Source organism: Colletotrichum higginsianum, chromosome 1 (genome assembly GCF_001672515.1).
Source record: "Colletotrichum higginsianum IMI 349063 chromosome 1, whole genome shotgun sequence".
Taxonomy (NCBI): Eukaryota; Fungi; Ascomycota; class Sordariomycetes; order Glomerellales; family Glomerellaceae; genus Colletotrichum; species Colletotrichum higginsianum.
In genome coordinates, this window is record NC_030954.1 from 5,822,676 (window position 1) to 5,849,257 (window position 26,582).

The 26,582-nt window shown below is 61.2% G+C and overlaps 1 protein-coding gene across 1 annotated transcript in view; it reads right to left on the reverse strand.

The window, feature by feature from the left end:
• The window catches only part of CH63R_01725 (UbiD family decarboxylase), a gene marked incomplete at both ends in the record, with an annotated part of 33,717 nt that extends 9,161 nt beyond the window's left edge, over window positions 1-24,556 (reverse strand). The window contains 2 exons of the mRNA XM_018296700.1: window positions 250-24,170; window positions 24,270-24,556. Coding sequence (XP_018165062.1) covers window positions 250-24,170; window positions 24,270-24,556 — 24,208 coding nt within the window. The remainder of the gene's footprint in view (window positions 1-249; window positions 24,171-24,269) is intronic.
• Between the last annotated feature and the right edge of the window lie 2,026 nt (window positions 24,557-26,582).

The window sequence follows — 26,582 nt, forward strand, 5'->3', positions numbered from 1 at the left end:
CGGTGGTGAAGACGGTGGTGGGCGTGATGGGACTCTGACCGGAAGTTGTCGGCTCGAGGAAGATGACAGAGACGACTCCATCGGGGCCGGTGACGGTTGTGGTTGCCGGCAGAGCGGCGGTGCCACGAGAAGTTGTAAAGACCGTTGTCGGGGCTCCGGCGATTGAAGTCGTCGGCTCGATGAAGATAACGGAGACGACTCCGTCTGAGCCAGTGACGGTTGTAGTCGCCGGCAAAGCAGCGGTGCCACGGGAAGTTGTAAAGACGGTGGTCGGGTTGACGGGCGTCTGCGTCGGCGTCTGGACGATGACGGACACGACTCCATCGGGGCCGGTGATGGTCGTCGTGGCCACGCCGGAGCCGGTGCCGGCGGCCGTAGTGAAGACCGTTGTCGGGGCTCCTGCGCTGGAAGTCGGGGTCTGGAGAATGACCGAGACCACTCCGTCGGCGCCGATGACTGTTGTAGTCTGAGGCAACGGCCCTGTGCCTGCAGTAGTGACGAAGACGGTTGAAAGAACCTGGCCGGATGTGGTGGGAGTCTGCAGGACAACCGAGACAACACCGTCAGGGCCGGTGACGGTCGTCGTAGCCACAACAGATCCAGTGCCAGCAGCCGTCGTGAAGACGGTTGTAGGGGCCCCAACGCTGGAAGTCGGGGTCTGAAGAATAACCGAGACCACTCCGTCGGCGCCCGTGACTGTTGTTGTCTGAGGCAACGGCCCCGTACCCGCAGTAGTGACGAAGACAGTTGACAGAGCCTGTCCGGAGGTAGTAGGAGTCTGCAAGATGACCGAGACAACACCGTCAGGGCCAGTAACCGTGGTTGTGGCCACGACAGATCCAGTGCCAGGGGCTGTTGTAAAGACTGTCGAAAGAGCCTGTCCAGGAGTTGTGGGAGTCTGAAGAATGACAGAGACAACGCCATCAGGGCCGGTGACTGTTGTCGTCTGGGGCACGAGACCAGTTCCGGGAGCCGTGGTGAAGACGGTGGAGGGTGCTTGGACAGATGTTGTGGGAGTCTGCAGAATGACAGAAACAACTCCGTCAGGGCCAGTGACCGTAGTCGTCTGAGGTACAAGTCCGGTTCCAGGCGCTGTGGTGAAAACCGTGGATAGTGCTTGGCCAGACGTGGTGGGAGTCTGCAGAATGACAGACACAACGCCATCTGGACCAGTGACTGTTGTTGTCTGAGGCACAAGGCCAGTACCGGGAGCCGTAGTGAAGACTGTAGAGACAGCCTGGTTAGACGTAGTGGGAGTCTGCAAAATAACAGAAACAACTCCGTCAGGGCCAGTAACAGTTGTTGTCTGCGGCACGAGGCCAGTTCCGGGAGCCGTGGTGAAGACCGTAGAAAGTGCTTGGCCAGATGTTGTAGGAGTCTGCAGAATGACAGACACAACGCCATCAGGGCCAGTGACCGTGGTCGTCTGCGGCACGAGGCCGGTTCCAGGGGCTGTGGTGAAAACTGTGGTGCCCGAGGGGCCGGCGGTAGGAGTCTCGACAATGACGGAGACAACTCCATCCGCGCCAGTGACCGTAGTCGAGGTCGGCAAGAGACCGGTTCCAGGCCTCGTGGTGAAGGCGGTGCTTCCGGGGATGCCGGACGTGGGAGTCTGGACAATGACAGAGACAACGCCATCTGCGCCGGTGACGGTGGTCGTCTGAGGCACAAGGCCGGTGCCCGGAGCGGTCGTGAAGACGGTGGACGGAGTGACCGACGGCAGGCTGCCCGAGGTGGTGGGAGTCTGGATGATGACGAGACCGACGCCCGTGGAGTCCGTCGGCAGGATCGTCGTCGTCGCCGGCACGAGACCCGAGTATCCGCTCGTGACGGTCGAGAAGACGACAGGGACATCGACAACGACGGTGGCCGGCAGACCGGAGATCGCCGGCGGGATCGTTGTAGTGCCGGCCGAGGACGCGCCGAACCGTGTCGTCGTGATCTCGGAGACGGTGGCTCCGGGCAGCTGGACGAAGACGGTGGTCTGGTCGCCGGGCTGGGCCGGAGTACCGGTCGAGACGAGGGTCACGGAGCCGGCGTACGTGTTGAAGACGGTCGTCAGGCCGCCGGCGCCTGTCGACGACGCCGAGAGGGACTCGGGCACCTGTATCAGGATCGTCTGAACGCCGTCGGGGCCGATGGGTAGAGTCGACGTCGCCAAGGCCGAGAGACCCGGGATCGTCGTCGTGGCGAACCTGAGGATTCGGGGGGCGCCGACGAGCACCGTGACAACATCGCCAGGCCGAGACACGGGGAGCGTGGTGATCTGCGTGGCGGACGCCGTGATGAAGGTCGTGATGGTCGTGTAGGAGACGGCATCGGACACGCTCGCCGACGGCGTGGTTGAAGCAACGTTGGTCGGGATCTGGATAAAGACGGTGCCGGGGAGACCGGAGGCGGCCGGCTCGACGGTCTGGGACAGCGTGACGGAGCCGGCGTAGCCAGTGGTGACGGTGATGTACGAGACGAAGACCTGGCTGACGGAGGTCGTGGGAGAAGCCGTCGAAGTGGGAACTTGGACGATGACCGTGGCCAGCCCGTCGGCGCCGGTGGCGGTGCCGATGAGAGTCTGGAGGAACGTTCCGTCGTAGCCACTCGTAACCGTGGTGTATGAAAGACCGGGGACCGTGGTCGACGGCAAGGGAGCGACGGTAGTCGATCCTGTCGGGACTTGTACGATGACCGTTGCGAGGCCGTCGGCTCCGGTGGCGGTGCCGATGAGCGTCTGGAGGGCCGATCCGCCATATCCGCTGGTGACTGTCGTGTATGAAAGGCCAGGAAGTGTGGTTGAAGGCAATACCGCAGTCGGAGTTTGGATAACCACAGTAGCCAGGCCATCAGGCCCAGTGGCCGTTCCGACAAGCGTCTGAAGAACAGATCCGCCATATCCGCTGGTGACTGTCGTATATGAAAGACCAGGGAGTGTGGTTGAAGGCAACAATGCAGTCGGGGTTTGGATAACTACAGTAGCAAGACCGTCAGGCCCAGTAGCCGTTCCAATGAGTGTCTGGAGAACAGAGCCGCCATAACCGGTTGTGACTGTGGTGTATGAAAGGCCAGGAAGTGTGGTTGAAGGCAACGAAGTCGGGGTTTGGATAACCACGGTGGCAAGACCATCAGGCCCAGTGGCCGTTCCGACAAGCGTCTGAAGAACAGATCCGTCATAACCGCTTGTGACGGTAGTGTATGAAAGACCAGGAAGTGTGGTTGAAGGCAACAATGCAGTCGGAGTTTGGATAACCACAGTAGCCAGGCCATCAGGCCCAGTGGCCGTTCCAATGAGCGTCTGGAGAACAGAGCCGCCATAACCGGTTGTGACTGTGGTGTAAGAGAGGCCAGGGGCGATAGTCGGCGTCTGGATAACCACCGTGGCGAGTCCGTCGGCGCCAGTGGCAGTTCCGATGAGAGTCTGGAGAACAGAGCCTCCGTAACCGGTCGTGATTGTGGTGTACGAGAGACCAGCAAGTGTGGTTGAGGGAGACGCGGCAAGAGTCGGGGTCTGGATAACCACCGTGGCCAAGCCATCCGCGCCAGTGGCCGTTCCGATGAGGGTTTGTAGTACAGAACCGTCGTACCCACTGGTAACGGTTGTGTAAGAGAGCCCCGGGGCCGCCGTCGGCGTCTGAATAACAACCGTTGCCAGGCCGTCGGCGCCGGTAGCCGTGCCGATGAGGGTCTGGAGCACGGAGCCGCCGTAGCCGCTCGTGACCGTCGTATAGGACAGTCCTGGAACGGCCGTCGGAGTCTGGATAACAACAGTCGCGAGGCCGTCGGCGCCGGTGGCCGTGCCAATAAGAGTCTGGAGGACGGAACCGCCGTAGCCGCTGGTCACGGTCGTATAAGATAGTCCTGGAACCGTCGTCGGAGTCTGGATAACAACCGTTGCCAGGCCGTCGGCGCCGGTGGCCGTGCCGATGAGAGTCTGGAGGACGGAGCCGCCATACCCGCTGGTCACGGTTGTGTATGAGAGTCCTGGCACCGTTGAAGAAGGCGAAGTGATAGCAGCAGTGGGCGTTTGGATGACAACAGTGGCAAGGCCGTCAGGTCCCGTGGCGGTACCAATAAGAGTCTGGAGCAAAGAGCCTCCGTAACCGCTGGTAACGGTTGTGTACGAGAGACCCGGAGCCAAGGTCGGCGTCTGGATGACAACGGTGGCCAGGCCGTCGGCCCCCGTGGCGGTGCCGATGAGGGTCTGAAGCACAGAGCCGCCGTAACCACTGGTGACCGTCGTGTAAGACAGTCCGGGGATGGTTGACGAAGGCGATGTGATGCCGGCGGTGGGCGTCTGGATGACAACAGTAGCCAAACCATCGGGCCCCGTTGCGGTGCCGATGAGGGTCTGAAGCACAGAGCCGCCGTAGCCACTGGTGACCGTCGTGTAAGACAGGCCGGGGATGGTTGACGAAGGCAGTGTGATGCCGGCAGTGGGCGTCTGGATGATAACGGTTGCCAATCCATCAGCGCCTGTGGCCGTTCCAATAAGCGTCTGAAGCACAGAACCGCCGTATCCACTGGTGACTGTAGTGTATGATAGGCCGGGGATGGTTGACGAAGGCAGTGTGATGCCGGCAGTGGGCGTCTGGATGACAACGGTTGCCAATCCATCAGCGCCTGTGGCGGTGCCGATGAGGGTCTGGACAACCGAGCCTGCGTATCCAGTAGTAACAGTGGTGTATACAAGACCAGGCAGAACGGTTGCAGTTGGGGTTTGAATAACAACGGTGGCCAGACCGTCGGCCCCAGTGGCCGTTCCAATAAGCGTCTGAAGAACAGAGCCGCCATAACCGCTGGTGACTGTAGTGTATGACAGGCCTGGGATTGTTGACGAAGGCGATGTGATGCCGACGGTGGGCGTCTGGATGACAACTGTCGCCAAACCATCGGCGCCGGTCGATGTGCCAACAAGAGTCTGGACAACCGAGCCTGCATATCCAGTAGTGACGGTGGTGTACGCGAGGCCAGGCAAAACCGTCGCAGTTGGGGTCTGAATAACAACGGTGGCCAGACCATCCGCTCCTGTAGCTGTTCCGATGATAGTCTGGACAACTGAACCGCCGTAACCACTGGTAACAGTCGTATAGGAAACGCCAGGCAGGACGGTCGCAGTCGGAGTCTGAATAACAACCGTGGCCAAGCCATCTGCACCGGTGGCGGTTCCAACGACAGTCTGGACGATTGAGCCTCCATAGCCACTGGTGACGGTCGTGTACGAAACACCAGGCAAGACTGTTACCGTGGGAGTCTGGATCACAACAGTGGCCAGACCATCCGCTCCAGTAGCCGTACCAACAACAGTCTGGACGACTGAGCCTCCGTAACCACTGGTAACAGTGGTGTAAGACAGCCCAGGCAGGACAGTTACCGTGGGAGTCTGGATCACAACGGTGGCCAGACCGTCGGCTCCAGTGGCCGTTCCAATAACAGTCTGGACAGCCGAGCCGCCATATCCGCTGGTAACGGTCGTGTAAGACAGCCCAGGCAGAACCGTTGCAGTCGGTGTCTGGATAACAACCGTCGCCAGACCATCCGCGCCGGTAGAAGACCCGACGATGGTCTGAACAACCGAGCCGCCGTAGCCACTCGTGACCGTCGTGTAGGAAAGCCCGGGCAGAAGCGTTGCCGTCGGAGTCTGGATAACCACAGTAACGAGCCCGTCGGCCCCAGTGACCGATCCGGTCGAGGTGGCCGTGACGGATCCGCCGTACCCGGAGGTGACGGTGATGAACAGTCCAGGGCTTGCCGTGGCGGTTGGTAGCGTGATGGCCGTCGGCGACAGCACGATGACGGTCACGAGACCGTCGGCGCCGGTGAGGGTGCCCGTCTCGGTCGCGATGATGGAGCCGCCGTAGCCGCTGGTCAGGGTCGTGTACTGCGCGCCCAGAGCACTCGTGGCGGTCGGGACCTGCACGACGACCGTCTGGACCGGAGAACCGCCGACGGTGCCGAGGGGCAGGCTGGTGGTCTGCGTGACGGATCCGGCGTAGCCGCTTGTGACGGTCGTGAAGAGGATTCCGCTCGCGACCGAGGCCGTGGGCACCTGGACGACGACTGTCTGCACGGGAGATCCGCCGACGGTGGCCAGAGGGAGGCTCGAGGTGAGGGTGACGGAGCCGTCGTAGCCGCTCGTGACGGTCGTGTAAAGGATGCCGCTCGCCAGCGTCGGATCCGGCACCTGCACGATGACAGTGCCGGAGTCTCCGGGGTTGGCCGGCGGGATTGTCGTCGTCGCGGGCACCAGGCCGGTGAAGCCGCCGCTGGTGATGGTCACGTACGATACAGCATCCGCGCTGGCAGAGCTCGTCGGGACTTGGACGATGACGGTACCCAGGCCTCCAGGAACCCCAGGGGCAATGGTTGTGGTCTGGGGCACCGAGCCGGTGAAGGGGCTCGTGATCGTCGTGTAGGAGATGCTGGGAGAGGCCAGGACGTTGCTGGGAACTTGGACAATAACCGTTCCGGTTTCCGAGGGTCCCGCGGGGGGGATGGTCGTCGTGAGAGTCACGGAACCATCGTAAGTGCTGAAGACGGTCGTGAAGAAGCTTCCAGGAGAAACCGAAATGCCAGAAGTGGTGAGAGGAACCTGGATGACCACCGTTCCAGTCCCCTCTCCAGCCGCCGGGCCGAACGTGCTCGTGACCGGGATGGAACCCGAGTAGAAGCTGACGATGGTGGTGTAAACGATGCCGGCGCTGCTTGTCGGGCTCGGCGTGGCCAGGACATTGGGAAGGTTGACGATGACAGTTCCAACATTGGCAGGATCGCCGCTGGATGGCTCGATCGTGGTCGTGCCAGCCACAGATCCGGTGCCGGTGCTGAAGATGGTGGTGTAAGACCGACTCGCCGCTCCGGTGGGGTCGGCAGAAGTGGGGTCGGTCGGGATGATATCGGTCGATGTGGGGCCGTCGCTCTCGGTCGTCGTCTGGGACTCGGGGACCTCGACAATGACGGCGTAGACGCTGTTTGTGTCATCCGGGTCAGGAGGAAGAGTCGTTGTTCTGGTGACGGAGCCACTGTATCCTCTCGTGATGGTCGTGTAGCTGGTCGTGCCGGAAGTGGACGACGACGTGAGAAGAGAGGTCTGGATCCCAGAGGTAATTGGTAATGCCGACGACGAGGCTCCAGAGGTAGTCGGTAGTGCCGACGACGAGGCCCCAGAGGTCGGAACTTGCACGATGACGGTGCTGACGCCGTTTGTATCTTGCGGGTCAGGGGGGATAGTCGTGGTCTGCGTGACGGAACCGCTGTATCCACTTGTAATTGTTGAGAGGCTAGCGGGCAATGCGGTGATGCTTGCAGAAGTAGCCGAGACAGAAGTCTCGGTAGACAAGACCTCGGAAGAAGCTGTCGTGAGAGCAGGCTCAAAGATGATGACCGTGCCGACAGTATCAGTGCCTGATGGTGCAGCGGTAGAGACGAGAAGCTGCGAGCCGGCGTAAGTGCTCGTAACGGTGGTGTACGACGAGACGCCAGGGATGGACACGCTGGAGCTTGGTACCAGCAGGATGACGGTCCCAACGGAATCGGTGCCGGCGGGGGCCTGTGTCGAGGTCGACAGAAGAGACCCGGCGTAGGTGCTGATGACAGTCGTATAAGAGATTGTGACGCTGGGCGCCGCGGTGGCCGTGGGTTCCAGGATGACGACGGTGCCGACAGTGTCGGTTCCGGTTGGGAAGATGGTGGACGTCGACTCGACCACGCCCGTGTATCCGCTCGTGATGGTCGTGAAGCTGACTGAGACGGCGCTCGTGGGCACGAGGATGATGACGGCGCCGACCGTCTCGGTGCCCGTAGGAAGCACCGTGGACGTCGAAGTCGTCGAGCCGGTGTACCCACTGGTGACGGTGATGAACAGGCCGGGAGAGGCGCTGATAGTGGACGTCGGCTCGAGAATGATGACGGTGCCCGCATCATCGGTGCCCGTGGGCAGGACGGTCGTTGCCGAGGGAACCAAGCCGGTGTAGGTGCTGGTGATGGTGACGAATGAGATACTGCGGGAGGACGTGTCGACCGGGGAGCTGGGAACGAGAACGATCACGCTGGATTCTCCCGACGGGCCGACGGCAATGGTTGTGGTCTGGGTCACTGAGCCGCCGTAGGTGCTGGTTAGCACGTTGGGGAGAGCGGCCGAAGGAGTGGTCGAGGCACTCGGAACCAAGATCACTGTTGAGCCACCGGGCAAGGTCGAGGTCAAGGTGACAGATCCATCGTAAGTGCTGGTCAGCACGTTGGGTGCAACTGAAGGAGTAGTTGAAGCGCTTGGCACCAAAACAACTGTTGATCCACCGGGCAATGTCGAGGTCAAAGTGACGGACCCATCGTAGGTACTGGTTAGCACGTTGGGAAGAGCCGTAGGAGTGGTGGAGGCACTCGGGACCAGGATGACGGTTGACCCATCGGACAATGTTGAGGTCAACGTGACAGATCCATCGTAGGTGCTGGTCAAGATACCGGGGAGAGTTGCTGAAGGAGTAGTTGAAGCGCTTGGCACCAGGATGACGGTCGAACCATCGGACAACGTCGATGTCAATGTGACAGAGCCACCGTACGTGCTGGTCAAGACGTTCGGAAGAGCCGCCGATGAAGTAACAGAGGCACTCGGAACCAGGATGACTGTTGATCCTCCAGGCAACGTAGATGTTGACGTGACGGAGCCATCATAGGTACTGGTAAGAACGTTCGGAAGAGCGGCGGATGGAGTAGTCGAGCCGCTTGGCACCAGGACGATGGTTGATCCCCCGGGCAATGTCGAAGTCAACGTCACAGAGCCGTCGTAAGTGCTGGTCAACACGTTGGGTGCAACAGAAGGACTGCTGATTCCGCTTGTAAGGCTGGGCACAAATACCACTGTTGAGCCAGGCTGGCCGCTGGGCCCAGTAGGGAATACCGAGGTCAACGTGACAGACCCATCGTACGTGCTGGTCAAGATGTTCGGGCCGGCGGGCGTCGTCGTTGAAGCACCGATGATGCTGGGAACAAGGACAACCGTCGATCCAGGCTGCCCACTGGGTCCTGTAGGGAACACAGATGTCAAAGTGACAGACCCGTCATACGTGCTAGTCAACACATTCGGCAGTGCCGGAGTGGTTGTACCGGTGATGCTAGGCACGAAGACGACCGTTGATCCAGGCTCACCGCTGGGTCCAGTAGGGAACACCGAGGTCAAAGTGACGGATCCATCGTAAGTGCTGGTGAAGACATTAGGCAGCGCAGCGGTACTGCTGGGAACGAATACGACCGTGGAGCCAGGCTCGCCGCTGGGTCCAGTGGGGAATACAGAGGTCAAAGTAACAGATCCAGCATAGGTGCTGGTCAGCACGTTCGGCAGAGCCGGAGTGGCCGTGCCGGTGACGCTAGGGACAAAGATGACCGTCGATCCAGGCTCACCACTAGGTCCGGTGGGGAACACAGATGTCAAAGTGACAGATCCATCGTAAGTGCTGGTCAGTACGTTCGGGAGAGCCGGAGTGCTGCTAGCACCAGGGATGCTAGGCACAAAGACAACTGTCGACCCGGGCTGTCCGCTAGGTCCGGCCGGGAAGGTGGACGTAAGAGTGACGGAGCCATCATAGGTGCTCGTGAAGACAATGGGCAGCGCGGCCGTACTGCTAGGAACGAAGATGACCGTGGAGCCAGGCTCGCCGCTGGGCCCAGTCGGGAAGACCGAGGTCAGCGTCACCGAACCGCCGTATGTGCTCGTGAGAACGTTGGGAAGCGCGGGCGTCGTGCTGGGCACAAGGACAACCACAGAACCAGGCTCGCCGGATGGGCCTGCTGGGAACGTGCTCGTGAGAGTGACCGATCCGCCATAAGTGCTGGTGAAGACATTGGGCAGCGGCTGCGTAGAGCTCGGCACCAAAATGACAATCGGACCAGGCTCGCCCGACGGGCCTGGCGGCAGAGTCGTGGTTTGCGTGACTGAGCCGCCGTATGTGCTGGTGAAGACATTCGGCAACGCAGTTGTCGAGGCAATCGTCGAGGACGGAACCAAGATGACTGTGATGCCAGGCTCTCCAGAGGGGCCAGGCGGGAGAGTCGTGGTTTGCGTGATTGATCCGCCGTACGTGCTGGTGAAGACGTTGGGCAAGGCTGTGGTTGCTGCGGATGGAACCAAGATCACGGTTGCACCAGGCTCGCCAGACGATCCGGCAGGGAGGGTGGTTGTCAAGGTGACAGAGCCGTCGTATGTGCTGGTGAAGATGTTGGGCAATGCTGTTGTCGAGGCTGCCGGTGACGACGGAACCAGGATGACCGTCGCTCCCGGTTCGCCGGAGGAGCCTGGAGGCAGAGTCGTGGTCAATGTGACCGAGCCACCATACGTGCTGGTAAACACATTAGGCAATGCCGTGGTTGATGAAGGAACCAAGATGACTGTCGCTCCAGGCTCTCCAGAAGGACCAGCAGGAAGAGTGGTTGTCAATGTGACAGAACCGCCGTATGTGCTGGTGAAGATGTTGGGCAGTGCGGTCGTCGACGAGGGCACCAGGATGACAGTTGCTCCAGGCTCTCCCGAAGGACCAGCAGGCAAAGTCGTTGTCAATGTGACCGAGCCACCATATGTGCTCGTAAAGGGGCCAGGCGAGCTCGCGTCTGTGGAACTAGGCACGAAGATGATGGTTGCGCCAGGCTCGCCCGATGAGCCGGGAAGAATAGTAGATGTAAAAGTGACAGAACCGCCATACGTGCTTGTCAGGATGTTGGGGAGAGCCGCGCTTGTTGGGCTCGGAACAAGAACCAGAGTGTCTCCGCCAGGAAGCGTGGTGGTTTGAGTGACAGAACCACCATATGTGCTGGTGAACAGGCCAGGAGCCGGTGCACCTGTTGAGCTTGGAACGAGGACCAGCGTGCTTCCACCGGGAAGGGTGGTTGTCTGGGTAACAGAACCATCGTACGTGCTGGTCAGGACATTCGGAAGAGCCGCCGAGGGAGGAGTCGTCGAGGCACTCGGGACAAGGATCAGAGTGTTGCCACCCGCAAGAGTGGTTGTCTGAGTAACCGATCCATCATAGGTGCTGGTGAAGGGACCAGGAACTGGAGCGCCGCCAGTGGAGCTCGGGACAAGAATCAAAGTGTTTCCACCTGCGAGGGTAGTCGTCTGAGTGACTGATCCATCATATGTACTAGTGAAAGGACCAGGGACCGGTACGCCCGTCGAGCTCGGGACCAGCACCAGAGTGTTTCCGCCGGGAAGCGTAGTTGTCTGAACGACTGATCCGTCATACGTACTGGTGAAGGGACCAGGAGCCGGCGCGCCCGTGGAACTCGGAACAAGAACCAGAGTGTTTCCACCGGGAAGCGTAGTTGTCTGGGTGACTGAGCCATCGTACGTACTTGTCAACACATTGGGGAGACCAGGAGCAGCCGTTGAGCTGGGGACCAGGATGACTGTAGCAACATCGCCCGAGGGTCCGGTGATGGTGGTCGTTTGAGTGATGGAGCCACCGTATGTAGACGTGAACAGGTTGGGGGCTGCAGGCCCAGTTGAGCTCGGGACCAAGACCACAGTCGAAGGGTCTCCGGATGGGCCGAGGGGCAAGACGGTAGTCAATGTGACGGAGCCGCTATACGTGCTTGTCAACACGTCGGGGAGAGCGGGAGCTGTCGTGCTAGGCACCAGAACCACAGTTGAAGGGTCGCCAGACGGCCCAAGAGGCAAGACGGTAGTTAGGGTGACAGAGCCGCTATAAGTGCTTGTAAGGACGTTGGGAAGAGCGGCGGATGTTGAGCTGGGCACCAAGATAACAGTCACTGGATCTCCTGAAGGACCCAGAGGCAGGACGGTAGTCGAGGTAACAGAGCCGCTGTATGTGCTTGTTAACACGTTGGGGAGGGCAGCAGTTGTTGAGCTGGGCACCAGTATAACAGTCACTGGGTCTCCAGAAGGGCCTAGTGGTAAGACGGTGGTTGAAGTGATGGAGCCACTGTAGGTGCTCGTCAAGACGTTTGGCAGAGCAGCAGTTGTTGTGCTGGGCACCAAGATAACAGTTACTGGATCTCCCGAAGGGCCCAGGGGCAGAACGGTAGTCGAGGTAACGGAACCGCTGTAAGTGCTCGTCAAGACATTGGGGAGGGCAGCGGTGGTCGAGCTGGGCACCAGTATAACAGTCACTGGATCTCCTGATGGTCCTAGCGGCAAGACGGTGGTTGAAGTAACGGAACCACTGTAGGTGCTCGTCAAGACATTGGGAAGGGCAGCAGTTGTTGTGCTGGGCACTAAGATAACAGTCACTGGGTCTCCTGATGGTCCCAGCGGTAAGACCGTGGTTGAAGTGACGGAGCCTCCGTACGTAGATGTAAGAACGTTGGGGGCAGCCGGACCAGTGGTGCTCGGAACCAGCACAACGGTCTGGATAATTCCAGAAGGCCCAATAATGGTGGATGTCTGGGTGACCGAGCCATCGTACGTGCTCGTCAAGATGTTGGGGGCAGCCGGTCCAGTGGTGCTTGGAACCAGTATCACGGTCACTGGATCTCCTGAAGGACCCAGGGGCAAGACAGTAGTTGAAGTGACGGAGCCACCATACGTAGATGTAAGAACGTTGGGGGCAGCCGGACCAGTGGTGCTCGGAACCAGCACAACGGTCTGGATAATTCCAGAAGGCCCAATAATGGTGGATGTCTGGGTGACCGAGCCATCGTACGTGCTCGTCAAGATGTTGGGGAGGCCGGCCGCAGTTGAGGATGGCACGAGAACCACGACCGCCGGGTCGCCCGAGGGGCCAACAGGCAGAGTCGTCGTCTGAGTGACAGAGCCGCCATATGTGCTGGTGAGGACGTTGGGCAAGCCTGGCGCCGCGGTTGAGCTAGGAACCAGGATGACAGTGACTGCATCTCCAGATGGCCCGGCGATAGTGGTCGTCTGAGTGACAGAGCCGCCGTATGTGCTGGTCAAGATGTTGGGCAAACCTGGCGCCGCAGTCGAGCTAGGAACCAGAATGACTGTGACATCTCCCGAGGGTCCAGTGATGGTAGTCGTTTGAGTGATGGAGCCACCATACGTGCTGGTGAAGATGTTGGGGAGTCCGGCATCAGTGGAGGGGGTCGAGCTGGGAACCAGAATGACTGTGACGTCTCCCGAGGGTCCGAGGATGGTAGTTGTCTGAGTGATGGAGCCGCCATATGTGCTCGTGAAGAGGTTGGGCAAGCCTGGCGGCGAAGTCGAGCTGGGAACCAGGACAAATGTAGCAACATCGCCTGAGGGACCAGTGACGGTAGTCGTTTGAGTAACGGAACCGCCGTATGTGCTCGTGAGAACATTGGGAAGGCCGGGACCGGGTGAGGCAGTTGAGCTGGGAACCAGGATATATGTGACGCCTCCAGAGGGTCCGGAAATGGTAGTCGTCAGCGTGACAGAGCCTCCGTATGTGCTTGTGAAAAGGTTGGGAAGGCTGGTATCTGGCGCCGCGGTTGAGCTGGGAACCAGGATGACTGTAACGTCTCCAGAGGGCCCGGCGATGGTAGTCGTCTGAGTGATGGAGCCGCCGTAGGTGCTCGTGAGAACAACATTGGGTAAGCCGGGACCGGCTGAGGGGGTTGAGCTGGGAACCAGAATAACCGTGGCCACATCACCAGAAGGTCCAAGAATGGTGGTTGTCTGGGTAATCGAGCCGCCGTAAGTGCTCGTAAACACGTTGGGGAGACCGGGAGCCGCTGTTTGGCTCGGAACCAGAACAACCGTTGCCGGATCGCCGGACGGACCGATGGGCAGGGTCGTGGTGAGCGTGACAGAGCCGTCATAGGTGCTGGTGAGGATGTTGGGAAGACCGGCGCTGGGTGAGCTGGTCGAACTCGGGACCAGAATGACTGTGGCAACGCCGCCGGATGATCCAACCGGGATGGTCGTGGTCAGCGTCACTGAGCCTCCGTACGTGCTCGTCAGGACGTTGGGAAGCTCGGGGCCGGCTGTCTGACTTGGCACCAAGATAACAGTGACGAGTTCGCCCGAGGGGCCAACCGGCAGAGTAGATGTCAGTGTGACGGATCCATCATAGGTGCTGGTAGAAACGCCAGGAGGTCCAGGTGCCGCAGTCTGGCTCGGAACCAAGATGACAGTGACGATGTCTCCGGATGGGCCGACAGTCAAGGTTGAAGTCGAGGTGACGGACCCGCCGTACGTGCTGGTCAAGATGTTGGGCAGACTAGGTGTCGTGGTCTGACTCGGCACCAGGATAACAGTGACGACATCTCCAGATGGACCAACTGTCAGTGTAGAAGTCGAGGTGACGGATCCGCCGTACGTGCTAGTCAGGATATTAGGCAAGCCAGGTGTAGTGGTCTGGCTCGGCACCAGGATGACAGTAACCACATCTCCCGAGGGCCCGACGGTCAGTGTTGAAGTCACGGTGACGGATCCACCGTACGTGCTGGTCAAGAGATTGGGAAGGCCAGGCGCCGCCGTTGAGCTGGGGACCAGAATAACAGTGACAACATCGCCTGAAGGCCCAACTGGCAACGTGGTAGTGACTGTGACGGAGCCGCTGTATGTCGACGTGATGAGGTTGGGCAGACCGGGCGGAGTGGTCGGTCCGGGCGCGGCCGTCGAGCTGGGGACGAAGATAACCGTAACGACGTCTCCTGAGGGGCCGACTGGGATTGTGCTTGTGACGGTAACTGAACCACCGTACGTTGATGTGAGGACATTGGGCAGACCAGGTGTGGCCGTCTGACTCGGCACCAGGATGACAGTGACAGTTTCTCCCGAAGGTCCGACGGGGAGCGCAGTGGTGAGAGTGACTGAGCCGGTGTATGTCGAAGTGAGGACGTTGGGAAGAGCTGGAGATCCGGTGACACTGGGCACAAAGATGACCGTCGCGCCAGGCTCTCCTGAAGGACCGGTGGGCAGCGTCGACGTGAAGGTGATGGAGCCGCCGTACGTGCTCGTCAACACACCGCCAAGGGTAATGGTGGGTGTGGCACTAGGTGCAGCACTGGGAACAAAGATGACCGTCTGGCCGGGTTCTCCGGACGGACCGGTGGGCAAGACGGAAGTCAAGGTAACTGAGCCGCCGTACGTGCTGGTCAAGACGTTGGGAAGAGCTGGAGTGACGCTGGCACTGGGGACAAAGATGACCGTTTGGCCAGGTTCTCCGGACGGGCCGGTAGGCAACACAGAAGTCAAAGTGACTGATCCTCCATACGTGCTAGTGAGCACGTTCGGCAATGCCGGAGTAGTAGTGGCACTCGGGACTAAGATGACCGTCTGGCCGGGCTCTCCAGACGGGCCAGTGGGCAAGACGGAGGTCAAGGTGACTGAGCCGTCATAGGTGCTGGTCAAGACATTCGGAAGTGCTGGGGTGACGGTGGCACTAGGAACGAAGACGACTGTCTGCCCAGGTCCTCCAGGGCCGGTGGAGATAACAGATGTAAGAGTAACTGAACCTCCATAAGTGCTGGTCAACACGTTGGGGAGAGCCGGGGTGACGCTCGCACTAGGGACGAAAATAACCGTCTGTCCAGGTTCTCCAGACGGGCCAGTTGGCAGTACGGAAGTCACCGTGACTGAGCCGTCGTACGTGCTTGTGAGCACGTTTGGCAATGCTGGAGTTGTCGTGGCACTGGGAACCAAGATGACAGTCTGAGAAGGCTGCCCAGAGGTGCCAGGAACAACGGTTGTCAAAGTGACTGAACCGTCGTACGTGCTGGTCACCACCACATTCGGCAACGCCGGAGTAGCAGTGGTGCTGGGAACCAAGATGACGGTCTGAGAAGGCTGTCCAGAGCTGCCGGGAATAACAGTTGTCAACGTGACTGAACCTTCGTAAGTGCTGGTCAACACATTCGGCGATGCCGGAGTAGTAGTGATGCCGGGAACGAGGATAACAGTCTGAGAAGGCTGCCCAGGGGTGCCAGGAACAACAGTTGTCAGAGTGACTGAACCGTCGTACGTGCTGGTCAACACATTCGGCAATGCTGGAGTAGTAGTGGCGCCAGGAACCAAGATGACGGTTTGAGCAGGTTGTCCAGAGGTACCAGTAATAACAGAGGTGAGAGTGACTGAGCCGTCGTAAGTGCTGGTCAACACATTCGGCAATGCTGGAGTAGTAGTGGCGCCAGGAACCAAGATGACAGTCTGGTCAGACTGTCCAGAGGTACCAGGAACAACAGTTGTTAGAGTGACTGAGCCGTCGTAAGTGCTGGTCAGCACGTTCGGGAGAGGCTGTGTTGTGGTGGCACTAGGGACGAAGATGACAGTCTGAGAAGGCTGTCCAGAGGCACCAGTAATGACAGACGTAACGGTGACGGAGCCTCCATAGGTGCTCGTGAGAACGTTGGGAAGACCGGCAGGGTCAGTAGAGCCCGGGACGAAAATGACGGTTTGTCCGGGCTCGCCCAGGGACCCCGTGGGAAGCACGGAGGTGAAAGTGACCGAGCCTCCGTACGTGCTGGTGAGGACGTTGGGCAAGGCCGGCGTCGACGTGACCGTAGCACTGGCGCTCGCACTCGGGACGAAGATGACCGTCTGAGCCGGCTGTCCCGACGAGCCGGGCGGGATGACGGACGTGAAAGTGACGGAGCCGCCGTATGTGCTCGTGAGAACATCTGGCAGACCGGCGGGACCGGTAGAGCTGGGGACGAAGATGACCGTCTGGCCAGGCTCTCCGGCAGAACCGGTGGTGATTACGGATGTAAACGTGACGGAGCCTCCATATGTGCTGGTCAGAACATTCGGCAGAGCTGGAGTAGCAGCAGGATCCGAGGTGGTGGGAGAAGCAGCGCTCGGCACGAAGATGACAGTCTGGCCAGGCTCTCCGGCAGAGCCGGTGGTGATTACGGATGTAAACGTGACGGAGCCTCCATATGTGCTGGTCAGAACATTTGGCAAAGCCGGAGTGGCAGCAGGATCCGAGGTGGTGGAAGAAGCGGCACTCGGCACGAAGATGATGGTCTGCCCCGGTTGGCCCAGAGAATCGGTAGGAAGCACCGACGTCGACGTGACCGAGCCTCCGTACGTGCTGGTGATGACATTCGGCAAAGCCGGAGGAGTCGTAGTCGTCGTCGTGGCACTCGGGATGCCGCCAGATGAACCCGGGACGAAGATGACCGTCTGAGTCGGTTGTCCCGAAGAGGCGGGCGGGATGACGGATGTCAGAGTGACGGAGCCGTCATACGTGCTGGTCAGGACGTTGGGCAACGCCGGAGTGGAAGTGGCACTCGGGACAAAGATGATGGTCGCGCCGGGCTCGCCCAGGGGACCCGTCGGCGCCACGGAGGTCGAGGTGACGGAGCCGCCGTAGAAACTCGTGAACAAACCGCCAACAGCCGTGGCCGTGGGAGACGAAGAAGACGATGCCTCCGCCGTGTTGGTGGGCACAAACACGACCGTGACTCCGTTCGACAAGGTCGAGGTGAAGGCGGCCGAGCCGCTGTAGAAGCTCGTAAACTGACCGGCGGGCAAAGCCGTATTGGTGTCGGTGCTGGTGCTGGTGCTGGTGCTGGTGCTGCTCGCAGTGGTAGTCGGCGAGGCGGTGTTGCCCGGGACGAAGATGACGGTGACCCCGGGCTGACCGGAGGCTCCGGTCTCGACGACGGACGTCGAGGTGACCGAGCCGCCGTACGTGCTCGTGTAGAGACCGGCGGCCAGGGCCGTCGTGGTTAGGGCCGTCGTGGTTGCAGCCGGGTCGGTGGCGGCGGCGGCGGTGGTGCTCGGGACGAGAACGATGACCGTCGTCGGGTCGTTGGAGTTGACCGGGGCGATGGTGCTCGTCAACGGGACCGAGCCGGAGTACGTCGACACCTGCGTCGTCAACAGGTTGTTGCCGACTGAGGGCGAAGCAGAAGCAGAAGCAGAAGTAGAAGCGGCAGTGCTGCTGGGAACCAGAACGACGACGGTGCCGGGGTCGCCGGGGTTGGCCGGGGATGCGATGGCCGTCGAGACGACCGACCCGCCGTATGTCGATGTGACGGTAACGATGCCCGGAGAGGAGGAGGAGGAGGAGCCGGCACTCGGCGTCGTGGTGGGCGAGGCCAGCACGTTGCTCGGGACGAGGACGACCAGAGTGCCAGTCGAGTCGGAGCCCGAGGGCAGCAGAGTCTGGAACGAGGTGACGGAGCCCGAGTACGTCGAGGTGAGAGTCGCAAAGGCCACGGGCGGCGTGCTCGTGGCGCTCGTGGCGCTCGTGACAACGGGGGTTCCGGCGCTGACGGAGCTGCTCGGGACGAAGACGATGAGAGTGCCCTGCGAGTTCGGGTCGGAGGGGAGGATGGTCGAGGTTGACAACACGGAACCCGAGTACGTGCTGATGAGCGTGGCAAAGCCTGGGTTCGCCGCCGTCGAGGTGGTGGTGATAGTGGCCGCGGGGGAAGAGGAAGGACTGGAGGCGGCGGCGTCGGCGGTGGTCGAGCTCGGCACGAGGACGACGACGATGCTCTGACCGTTGGGGTCGGTGGGAGCAACGGTCGTCGTCGTCGGGGTAGATCCCGTGTAAGTGCTGATGAGGGTTGCGAGCGCCGCGGGTGACGAGACCGGAGGAGTCGTCGTCGTCGTCGTCTCCGTCGCCGCAGCACCCGGCGAAGAGACACCGCTCGTGGGCTCCGGAGTGGCCGAGGCCGTTGCAAAGGGAGTGAAGATGACGACCATGCCGATCGTCTCCGTGCCGCTGACCACGGCCGACGTGGTGGTCGACAGGCCGGTCTGGGAGTAGCCGGTGGTCATCGTGACGAAGCGTGCGAACCTGGGGGCGAAGACAATGACGGAGCCGGCAGACTGGCTTCCCGAGGGGAAGATGGTCGACGTGCTCATCCCCGTGGAATCCCATAACGAAGTCGTCGTGACGAAGTTGAAGCCAGGGGCTGGGGTAACCGAAGAAGATCCCGGCGTGGTGGCAGACGGGTCGACCGAGGGGGTGACGGCCGGCGAGACGTCCGTCGTCTGGGTGGGAACCTCGACGAAAACAATTCCGAGAGCCTCAGTGCCGCTCTGGGGCAGCGTTGTTGTGCGGGTGACGGAGCCGCCGTACGGAGACGTGATGGTGGTGTAGCCCGTGATGGACGGCACGACGCTGCCAGCACCCTGCGTGGGCGTCTGGATCAGGACGAGACCAACGCTTTCTGTGCCTGTGGGGAGAACCGTTGTCGTCTGGGTGACGAGACCCGAGTATCCGACAGAGACGGTGATGAAGGAGAAGGGAGTCGTTGCCGGGCCCGCAGTGGTGGTGGGTGAGGAGGAGTCGGTACCCTGAGGAGTCTGGATGATGACGGCACCGACGGTGTCCGATCCCGAGGGGAAGATGGTGACGGTGGTCGGCGTGAGTCCCGTGAACCCCACGGTGGTCGTGAGGAACGACAGCCCGGAGGTGGGCAGCGGCGTCTGGATGAGGACCGTCGTCGGGTCCCCGACGGCTCCGGGCGCCAGCGTCGTCGTAGCCACGCCGGTTCCGAAGAATCCCGTGGTGAGGGTGACGATGGAGGCCGGCGCAGGGGGGGCGGCGCTCGAGGTCGGTACGAGGACAACCAGGGTTGTCGGGTCACCGGCGGAGGACGGCGTGAGGGTGAGGGTTGACGTGGCAGAGCCTGCAAAACCGCTCGTCAAGACGACGGCCGTGTTGGGCAGCACAGCCGGTGAGGAGGCGGCCGAGGCCGGAGGAGTCTGGATCACGACGACGCTGCCGGGGTTGCCGCCCGAGGGAGGGAACGTGACGGTCGTGGGCACTGAGCCTGTTCCGACGACTGTGGTTAGGATGAAGTCGCTCGGGACTTGGACCTGCGGCTGAGTGGTGGCCGAAGGAGTCTGTACAACGACACTGCCAGGGTTGCTGCCAGAGGGGGGGAAGGTCACTGTGACAGGCAGAGAACCAGTTCCCGGAACGGTCGTGAGAATAAAGCCGCTGGGAACGATGACTTGAGGCTGAGTGACAGCCGGGGTTTCGACAACGACACTGCCAGGGTTGCTGCCAGAAGGAGGGAAAGTGATCGTAACAGGTAGAGAACCAGTTCCCGGAATGGTTGTAAGGATGAAGTCGCTGGGAACTTGGACTTGCGGCTGGGTAACCGCAGGAGTCTGCACGACAACGCTGCCAGGGTTGCTCCCTGACGGAGGGAAGGTAATTGTTGTTGGCACAGAGCCGGTTCCCGGGACAGTCGTAAGAATGAAGTCGCTGGGAACCTGGACTTGAGGTTGCGTAACCGCGGGAGTCTGGACAACAACGCTGCCGGGGTTTCCGCCAGACGGGGGAAACGTGATGGTGGTAGGCACTGATCCAGTCCCGGGAACCGTTGTGAGAACAAAGCCACTGGGGACTTGGACCTGAGGCTGGCCTGGCTGAGTGGCAGTAGGCGTTTCGACAACGACACTGCCCGGGTTGCCGCCAGACGGAGGGAAGGTAACCGTAGTCGGCACGGATCCCGTCCCAGGAACAGTTGTAAGGACAAAGCCACTAGGGACTTGGACTTGAGGCTGGCCTGGCTGAGTGGCAGTAGGCGTTTCGACAACGACACTGCCCGGGTTGCCGCCAGACGGAGGGAAGGTAACCGTAGTCGGCACGGATCCCGTCCCAGGAACAGTTGTAAGGACAAACCCGCTGGGGACTTGGACTTGAGGCTGGCCTGGCTGAGTGGCTGTGGGCGTTTCGACAACGACGCTGCCCGGGTTGCCGCCAGACGGGGGGAAAGTGAAGGTAGCCGGCACAGATCCAGTTCCGGGAACCGTTGTGAGGATAAACCCACTGGGAACTTGGACCTGGGGCTGCGTCGGCGGCGTGGCGGTAGGTGTCTGGACGACCACACTGCCCGGGTTGCCCCCTGACGGAGGGAAAGTAACTGTGGTCGGCACGGATCCCGTCCCCGGAACGGTCGTAAGGATGAACCCGCTCGGGACGGTGGGAGGAGGCGACGTCGCCGCCGCCGGGTCGCCCGTTGTGGGAGTCTGCACGATGACGGTGCCGAGAACGTTGCTCCCGACGGGCTGGATCGTCGACGTCGCCGCCACGGGGCCCCCCGTCGTGATCGTGACGAACAGGTTGGGCGCGGCGGACGTCGTCGGCGGCGGTGGCGGTGGCTGCACGACCGTTCCGCCTCCGGAGAAGATGGGCGTCTGGACGACGACGGTGCCGACGGTCTCGGTCCCGCTCGGCTGGAGCGTGATGGTTGTCGGCGCGGTGCCCGTGAAGCCCTGCGTCGTCGTCGTGAAGATGTTGGCCGCCGTCGAGGGGGGCGTCGAGGGGGTCGGGAACGGCGTCTGGACGACCACAATCCCGGAGCCGCCGTCGGAGGGCTGCAGGGTGACGGTCGTGGGCGCCGAGCCGGTGAAGCCGACGGTGGTGGTCTGGAGGACGTTGTCCGCGGCAGCAGTCGGCGTCTCCACGAGCACGATGCCGAGCGTGTTGCTGCCCGAGGGCGGAAGCGTCGTGGTCCTCGGGACGGACCCCGAGAAGCCCTGGAAGAGCGTCGTGAAGACACCACCGAGACCTGGGACGGAAACCGCGCCGGGCGTCGGGGTCTGGACGATGATGATGCCGACCGAGTTGGTGCCGGAAGGGGGGAAAGTCACCGTGGTCGGCACCGGCCCTCCCAGGGACACGGTGATGGCGAGGCCGATGGTCGGCAGGGCGATGGTCGGCAATACGATGGCCGGGATGCTCAGTGTGATGCCCGGGATCACGATGGTCGGGAAGAGGGGATTGGGGTTGGCGTTGGGGTTAGGACTGACCCCTGGGGCCGTCGCAACTCCTCCCGTCGGCTGGGGCGTGAACAGGGCCGAGGGCACCTGGACGAGAACGGTTCCTACGCTGTTAGTACCTGTGGGCAGCAAGATCTGCGTCAGTACGGCGGGACCCGCGAACGGGGTTGTCACGGTTACGAACGGCACTCCGGCAGGGAGAGTGGGTTGGGGAGCGGGGGCTGCTGCTGGGTTGTTAGTGGGGGTGAGGATGACGACGGTGCCGGCATTGTTGGGACCGGCCGGCGGGACCGTGAAAGTGGTCGGTTGCGCGCCGCTGAATCCAGACTGCACCGTTATGAAGGACGCTCCGAGAGCTCCGGAGGCGGGGCCGCTCGGTGATCCACTCTGGCCCGGTTGTGGGGCCGTGCCACCCGGAGCTTGAGGGCCGGTGGCGGCAGGTCCGGGAGCATTGGTGGCAGCAGGCCCGGCTGGGTTTGTGCTCAGCGGGGTCAGGACCAAGATTTGGCCGAGAGTCTGGGCTCCCACGGGCGGCAAGGTGACGGTGGTAGTCACAGACCCGGAGTAGCCACTCGTGAGACGCGGCAGAGCGCCGCCGCCGCCGCCGCCGCCGCCGGGGGCCGAGCCCGCAGTCGGAACGTTGGTCGCCTGGTTTGTGACGGGAGGCGGCACCACCGCCGGAGTGGCGGCGGGACTTCCGAAGGAGAGACCGATGCTGAAGCCCACGGGCAGCTGCTCGACGATGGTGCCGAGCAGATTGTTATCCGCCGCCGGCAGAGTCAAGGTCAGCGGGCTCGTGCCGTTGTAGTCGCCACGGATGGTGACGAGGCTGGCGGCCAGGACTGCCGGCTGAGTCGTTGCCGGGTCGTTTCCGCCCAGGCCCTGGGCCACGACGACGGTGCCAGCTTGCTGCGAGGTCGAAGGGCCACCGCCCAGAGGCAGGGTGATGGTGGCACCGAGACCGGGGATGGCGAGCGCGGCCAGTGTCCTGAAGAGGGCCGGCCGGACCGTCGGGGACGGCGTCTGGACGATGACGGTCCCCAGGGTCGGGTTGCCGGCAGGCACCACCGTGAGTGTCACCGGCAGGGTTCCCGTGTTGCCATCTGTCGTGATGGTCGTAAAGGGCCCCGTAAAAGGGGTCATGGCAGGCTGGACGACCACGGTTCCGGTCTGGCCAGTCCCCGTAGGGGGAAGCGTCAGCGTGACGGGAGTGGTTCCCATGTTGCCGCCGGCCGTGATCGTTCTGAAGGGACCAGTAAAGGCATCCGGGTCCAAACTTTGTACGAGCACCGTGAAGAGGCCGTTGGGATCGTCCGCCGCCGGAGGGAGCGTGACAGTCGCCGGGCTCGGGTTTTGGCCGCCGCCGACGTTGACCGTCGTAAAGGGGCCGGCCGCGGGACCGGTGAAACCATCCGTGGTCTGGACGACGACGGTGCCGGTGCTCCCCTCGGGAGCGGGGATCGAAATCGTCGTCTCCGTTGCCCCCGGGACGCTGGTGGTCTGGAAGAGAGCGGCGAGAAGCGGGCGCGCTGTCTGGACGACCACGGCACCGACGCTGCCCGAGATGGGCACCAGGGTGAAGACGCCGGTCTGGCCATCTGTGTTGCCGACGGTGATGGTCGTTAGCCTGTCGAGTAAATCGACCTGGGCGCCGGGGGTCTGGATGATCTGCAGGGCTCCATCGGTGCCGGCGGTCTGCATCAAGACTCTCGCTTCGGGGAGAGTGACGGGATTCGGTGTCACGCCGGCGTTGCCGAGGACGGTGATGGTGTTCTGGGGACCGGTGACGGTAATGGAGAAGCTGTCGAAGGTCTGCACGAAGACGGTGCCGTCCGAGTTGGCCGAGTCCACGATGGTGAGGTTCCTGGGAACGTCTTCGGCACCGCCGATGGTGATGGTGCTATACGGCCCCGTGAAGGACTGGGGGAAGACCCCGTTGTCAGAGGCGGTGGGGGCGAGGGTCACCGGGATCGAGGCCGGACTGGGACCGGGGGTCGCTCCGGAGAACTCGGTCAGCACCGGCGTGGCGACGCCGCTCAGCAGGGAGTTGGCCGCGACACCGACGAGGACGGTGCCAATAGTGTTGCTTCCGGTGGGTGGGATCGTTGCCGTGCCCAACCAGCCGGGCTCGGGGTAGATCTCGAGGACGGATCTCGTGGTCACCGGGCCGTTGAAGACGCTGCTCGCCCCGATACCCGTCTCGACGAGGACAGTGGCAACGGACTCACCGGACAGGGGGATCAAGCTGAAGATCCGGGGCTGCGTGTCGTCCCGGAGACCGCCTACCGTGAGGGTGGTCGTGGCGGATTGAGTCACGACACGGCTCACGTCGATGGGCGTACCAACGATGGTGGTCGCAGGCGATCCTCCAGTTGGGGGGACGGGGATGCCGGCGCCCGTTGTCGGTGCTGTGATGGCGAAGGGAGTGAAGACCAGGTAAGTTCCAAGACCATCCGGTCCCGAGGGGAACACGGTGATGGTGCTTGCCAGGGACCCGGCATGGCCACCTCTGGTGATGGTCACGTAGGCATTGGGGATGGATGATACTTGTTGAAGAACCCTTTTGTCCGGTCAGCAACCTTGTCCTGGTAGGAGGGGCCTTTACCCAGCAGCGCGTGTGGCACGGGGGTGTCCGGGATAGGATTTCCGGATGACTTACCTGGTCACCTGGGAGGTCAATGTCTCCAGCTTGTCGATCTCGGTGATGAGGGTCATGGGCGCGTTGGTGATGGTGAGGGTGAGGCCATCGTCAAGGACCAAGACAGTGTTGGCCGGTAAGAAAGCGCTGATGTAGATGGGCTGCCTGACGATGAACTGCACCGGCTGCACCTCGACGGACGTGATGCCGGCGGCGCAGACGGGGTTGTCAGGGAACTGAGGCAGTCCAGCCGCACGCCAGTATTGGCCGGCGGCGGCCAAGAGGCCGAAGGCCGCGATGAGCTTCATCGCGAAGGGCTGCTGCGTGAGTCCAGCACGATGGTCTCAAGACCGTCCAAGACACCAGGTCCGGAAGCCGAGCAGCAGCGGCGGGCTTGCTCGCGGACACACGACGTTTTGTTGCTGTCGTTGCTGGTGTTGTTACTGTTGGTGTTGGTGATTGGGTGTGTTGGCGTTGCGTTATCCAAAAGATGATCCTTCTCTCTTTTCTCTCTTTCTTCTCAACAGGAAGAGGACACACACAAGGTCGTCCGAAGAGAGGCTTCTGATCACAATTGATCAACCGATGTCATCTATAGGGAACAAGAAAGGGAAAAAAGAGGTACGGGAGAGGCGCCGCTGTTCCAACGGGGGAGGAGGGGGAAAAGAGGGGGTGTTAGAGGAGGGAGTGGATGGGAAGGGTAGAGGTCAACGAAGGAAGCGTTGGGTGTATAGAAGACGCCTTGGGACTGATTGCGTCGTTCAAGGAGGGGAGATCCAATATGGTTACGATGATGGCTCGATTTGATTCAACGGAGCAGGAGGAGGGGAAGGGAAAATGTCGTGTGTTGGTTGCTATCCGTTGCCGTGAGACTGTTGCGTGCCTGTGGAGCGGAATGGCTTCGATGCGTGGAATGTCGTTCCTATGCGGCAACTGAAGGGGATCGGGGCGCACACGCCACGTTCAAAGCACAACGTTCACTTCCTTGGACTTTTTTTCTTCTTTCCTTTCTCAGCTTTCTTCTCGATAACGAGATGTATAGAAAAAGGGCAGAGAAGATATCAAGGGCCCGCGGAGGCGAGAGGGGCGAATGAGGCGAGGAGAAGGAGCAGGAGGACAGGCCGTGGCAAATGTGCAAGCCGGGCCGAGAACTCCTCGTCGATTACACGGCATAGAGGGAAACAGAACGACGGAGATGGATGGACCAGAACAGAGAGAGAGAGATGGAGAGAGAGAGAGAGCTAGCTCTCGCATTTTCGAAAACAGAGTCGATGATGCGTCTTGCCCACGTTGGCGGGTGCCTCATCGACGACTGGTTCTGGCCACGAATGCTCGATCCGGCCAGACAATGGGATGATGGGCAATTTCTCGCCGCCATCCGTCCCGGCATCAATCCCTCTCCATACGATCCAAGACAAGCCCCCGTCAAGAGAGAGGAGCACTCTGGCCGTTTCGGGAGTAGCAACAGTTTCCAGGCCCTCGGCGGTGATTCATACCGAGAGAGTGAGAGAGTGAGAGCGAGAGAGTGAGAGAGAGATCTGCGGAGTGAACAATGACATTGTGTTGTTTTCGTAGCTCGCGGGTCGTGGCTGTCGAGGTATGCATGGCATTCACTGCGAATGTCATCAAACAAGCCCACGGCATGGTATGTGGCTATGTGTGTGTGTGTGTCTCTCTCTCTCTATGTGGAAGACGTATATGAACATGGCTGCGCCCGCGGTTGGAACGACAACACCCGGCTGCGATCTAGGTCGTTGGTGCTGGTCATGTCAATACGACAGTCGGTTCTGGTAGGGCGAGCGAGGGCTTGCCGGCCGGCTCCCGCGCTAAAGAGAGGTAATGTCTCGGATGACTTTGCCTGTTTTCGTCCGAATGCGTTGCAATTCGTGACTCTGTAGACGAGAGTCTTGGCAACTCGACATGAGAGCAAGAGAGAGAGGAAGAGAGAGAAAAGGTGTATGTGTGTGTGTGTAGCAGCGGGCGGCCTAGTAAGAGCTGAAGACAATCTTGGACAGATGCGTCGAACGTCCTTCTCAAGAGGCGTTTTCTTCAACTTGACCAAGAAGAAGCGTTACTGGTTGAACGGAGGGCGCTTTCACCGTTCTTGGCTCCCTTTCCTTTTCTCCCTCTCTCTCTCTCTCTCTTTTTTTTTAAGAGCCGCGACGCCACATCCCGGAAACGAACAGGATGTGGTTAGCGAGTGTGATTTGGCATCACAGCGTCCTTGGCTGTGATATGTCCGTGCTAGCAGGTTAGTACGTCCGCTAAAGACGGGAATGGAGATCTTGGCGACGGTTTGCTGGTGTGTGATTTGTGTTCATGTGTGTATGGTTT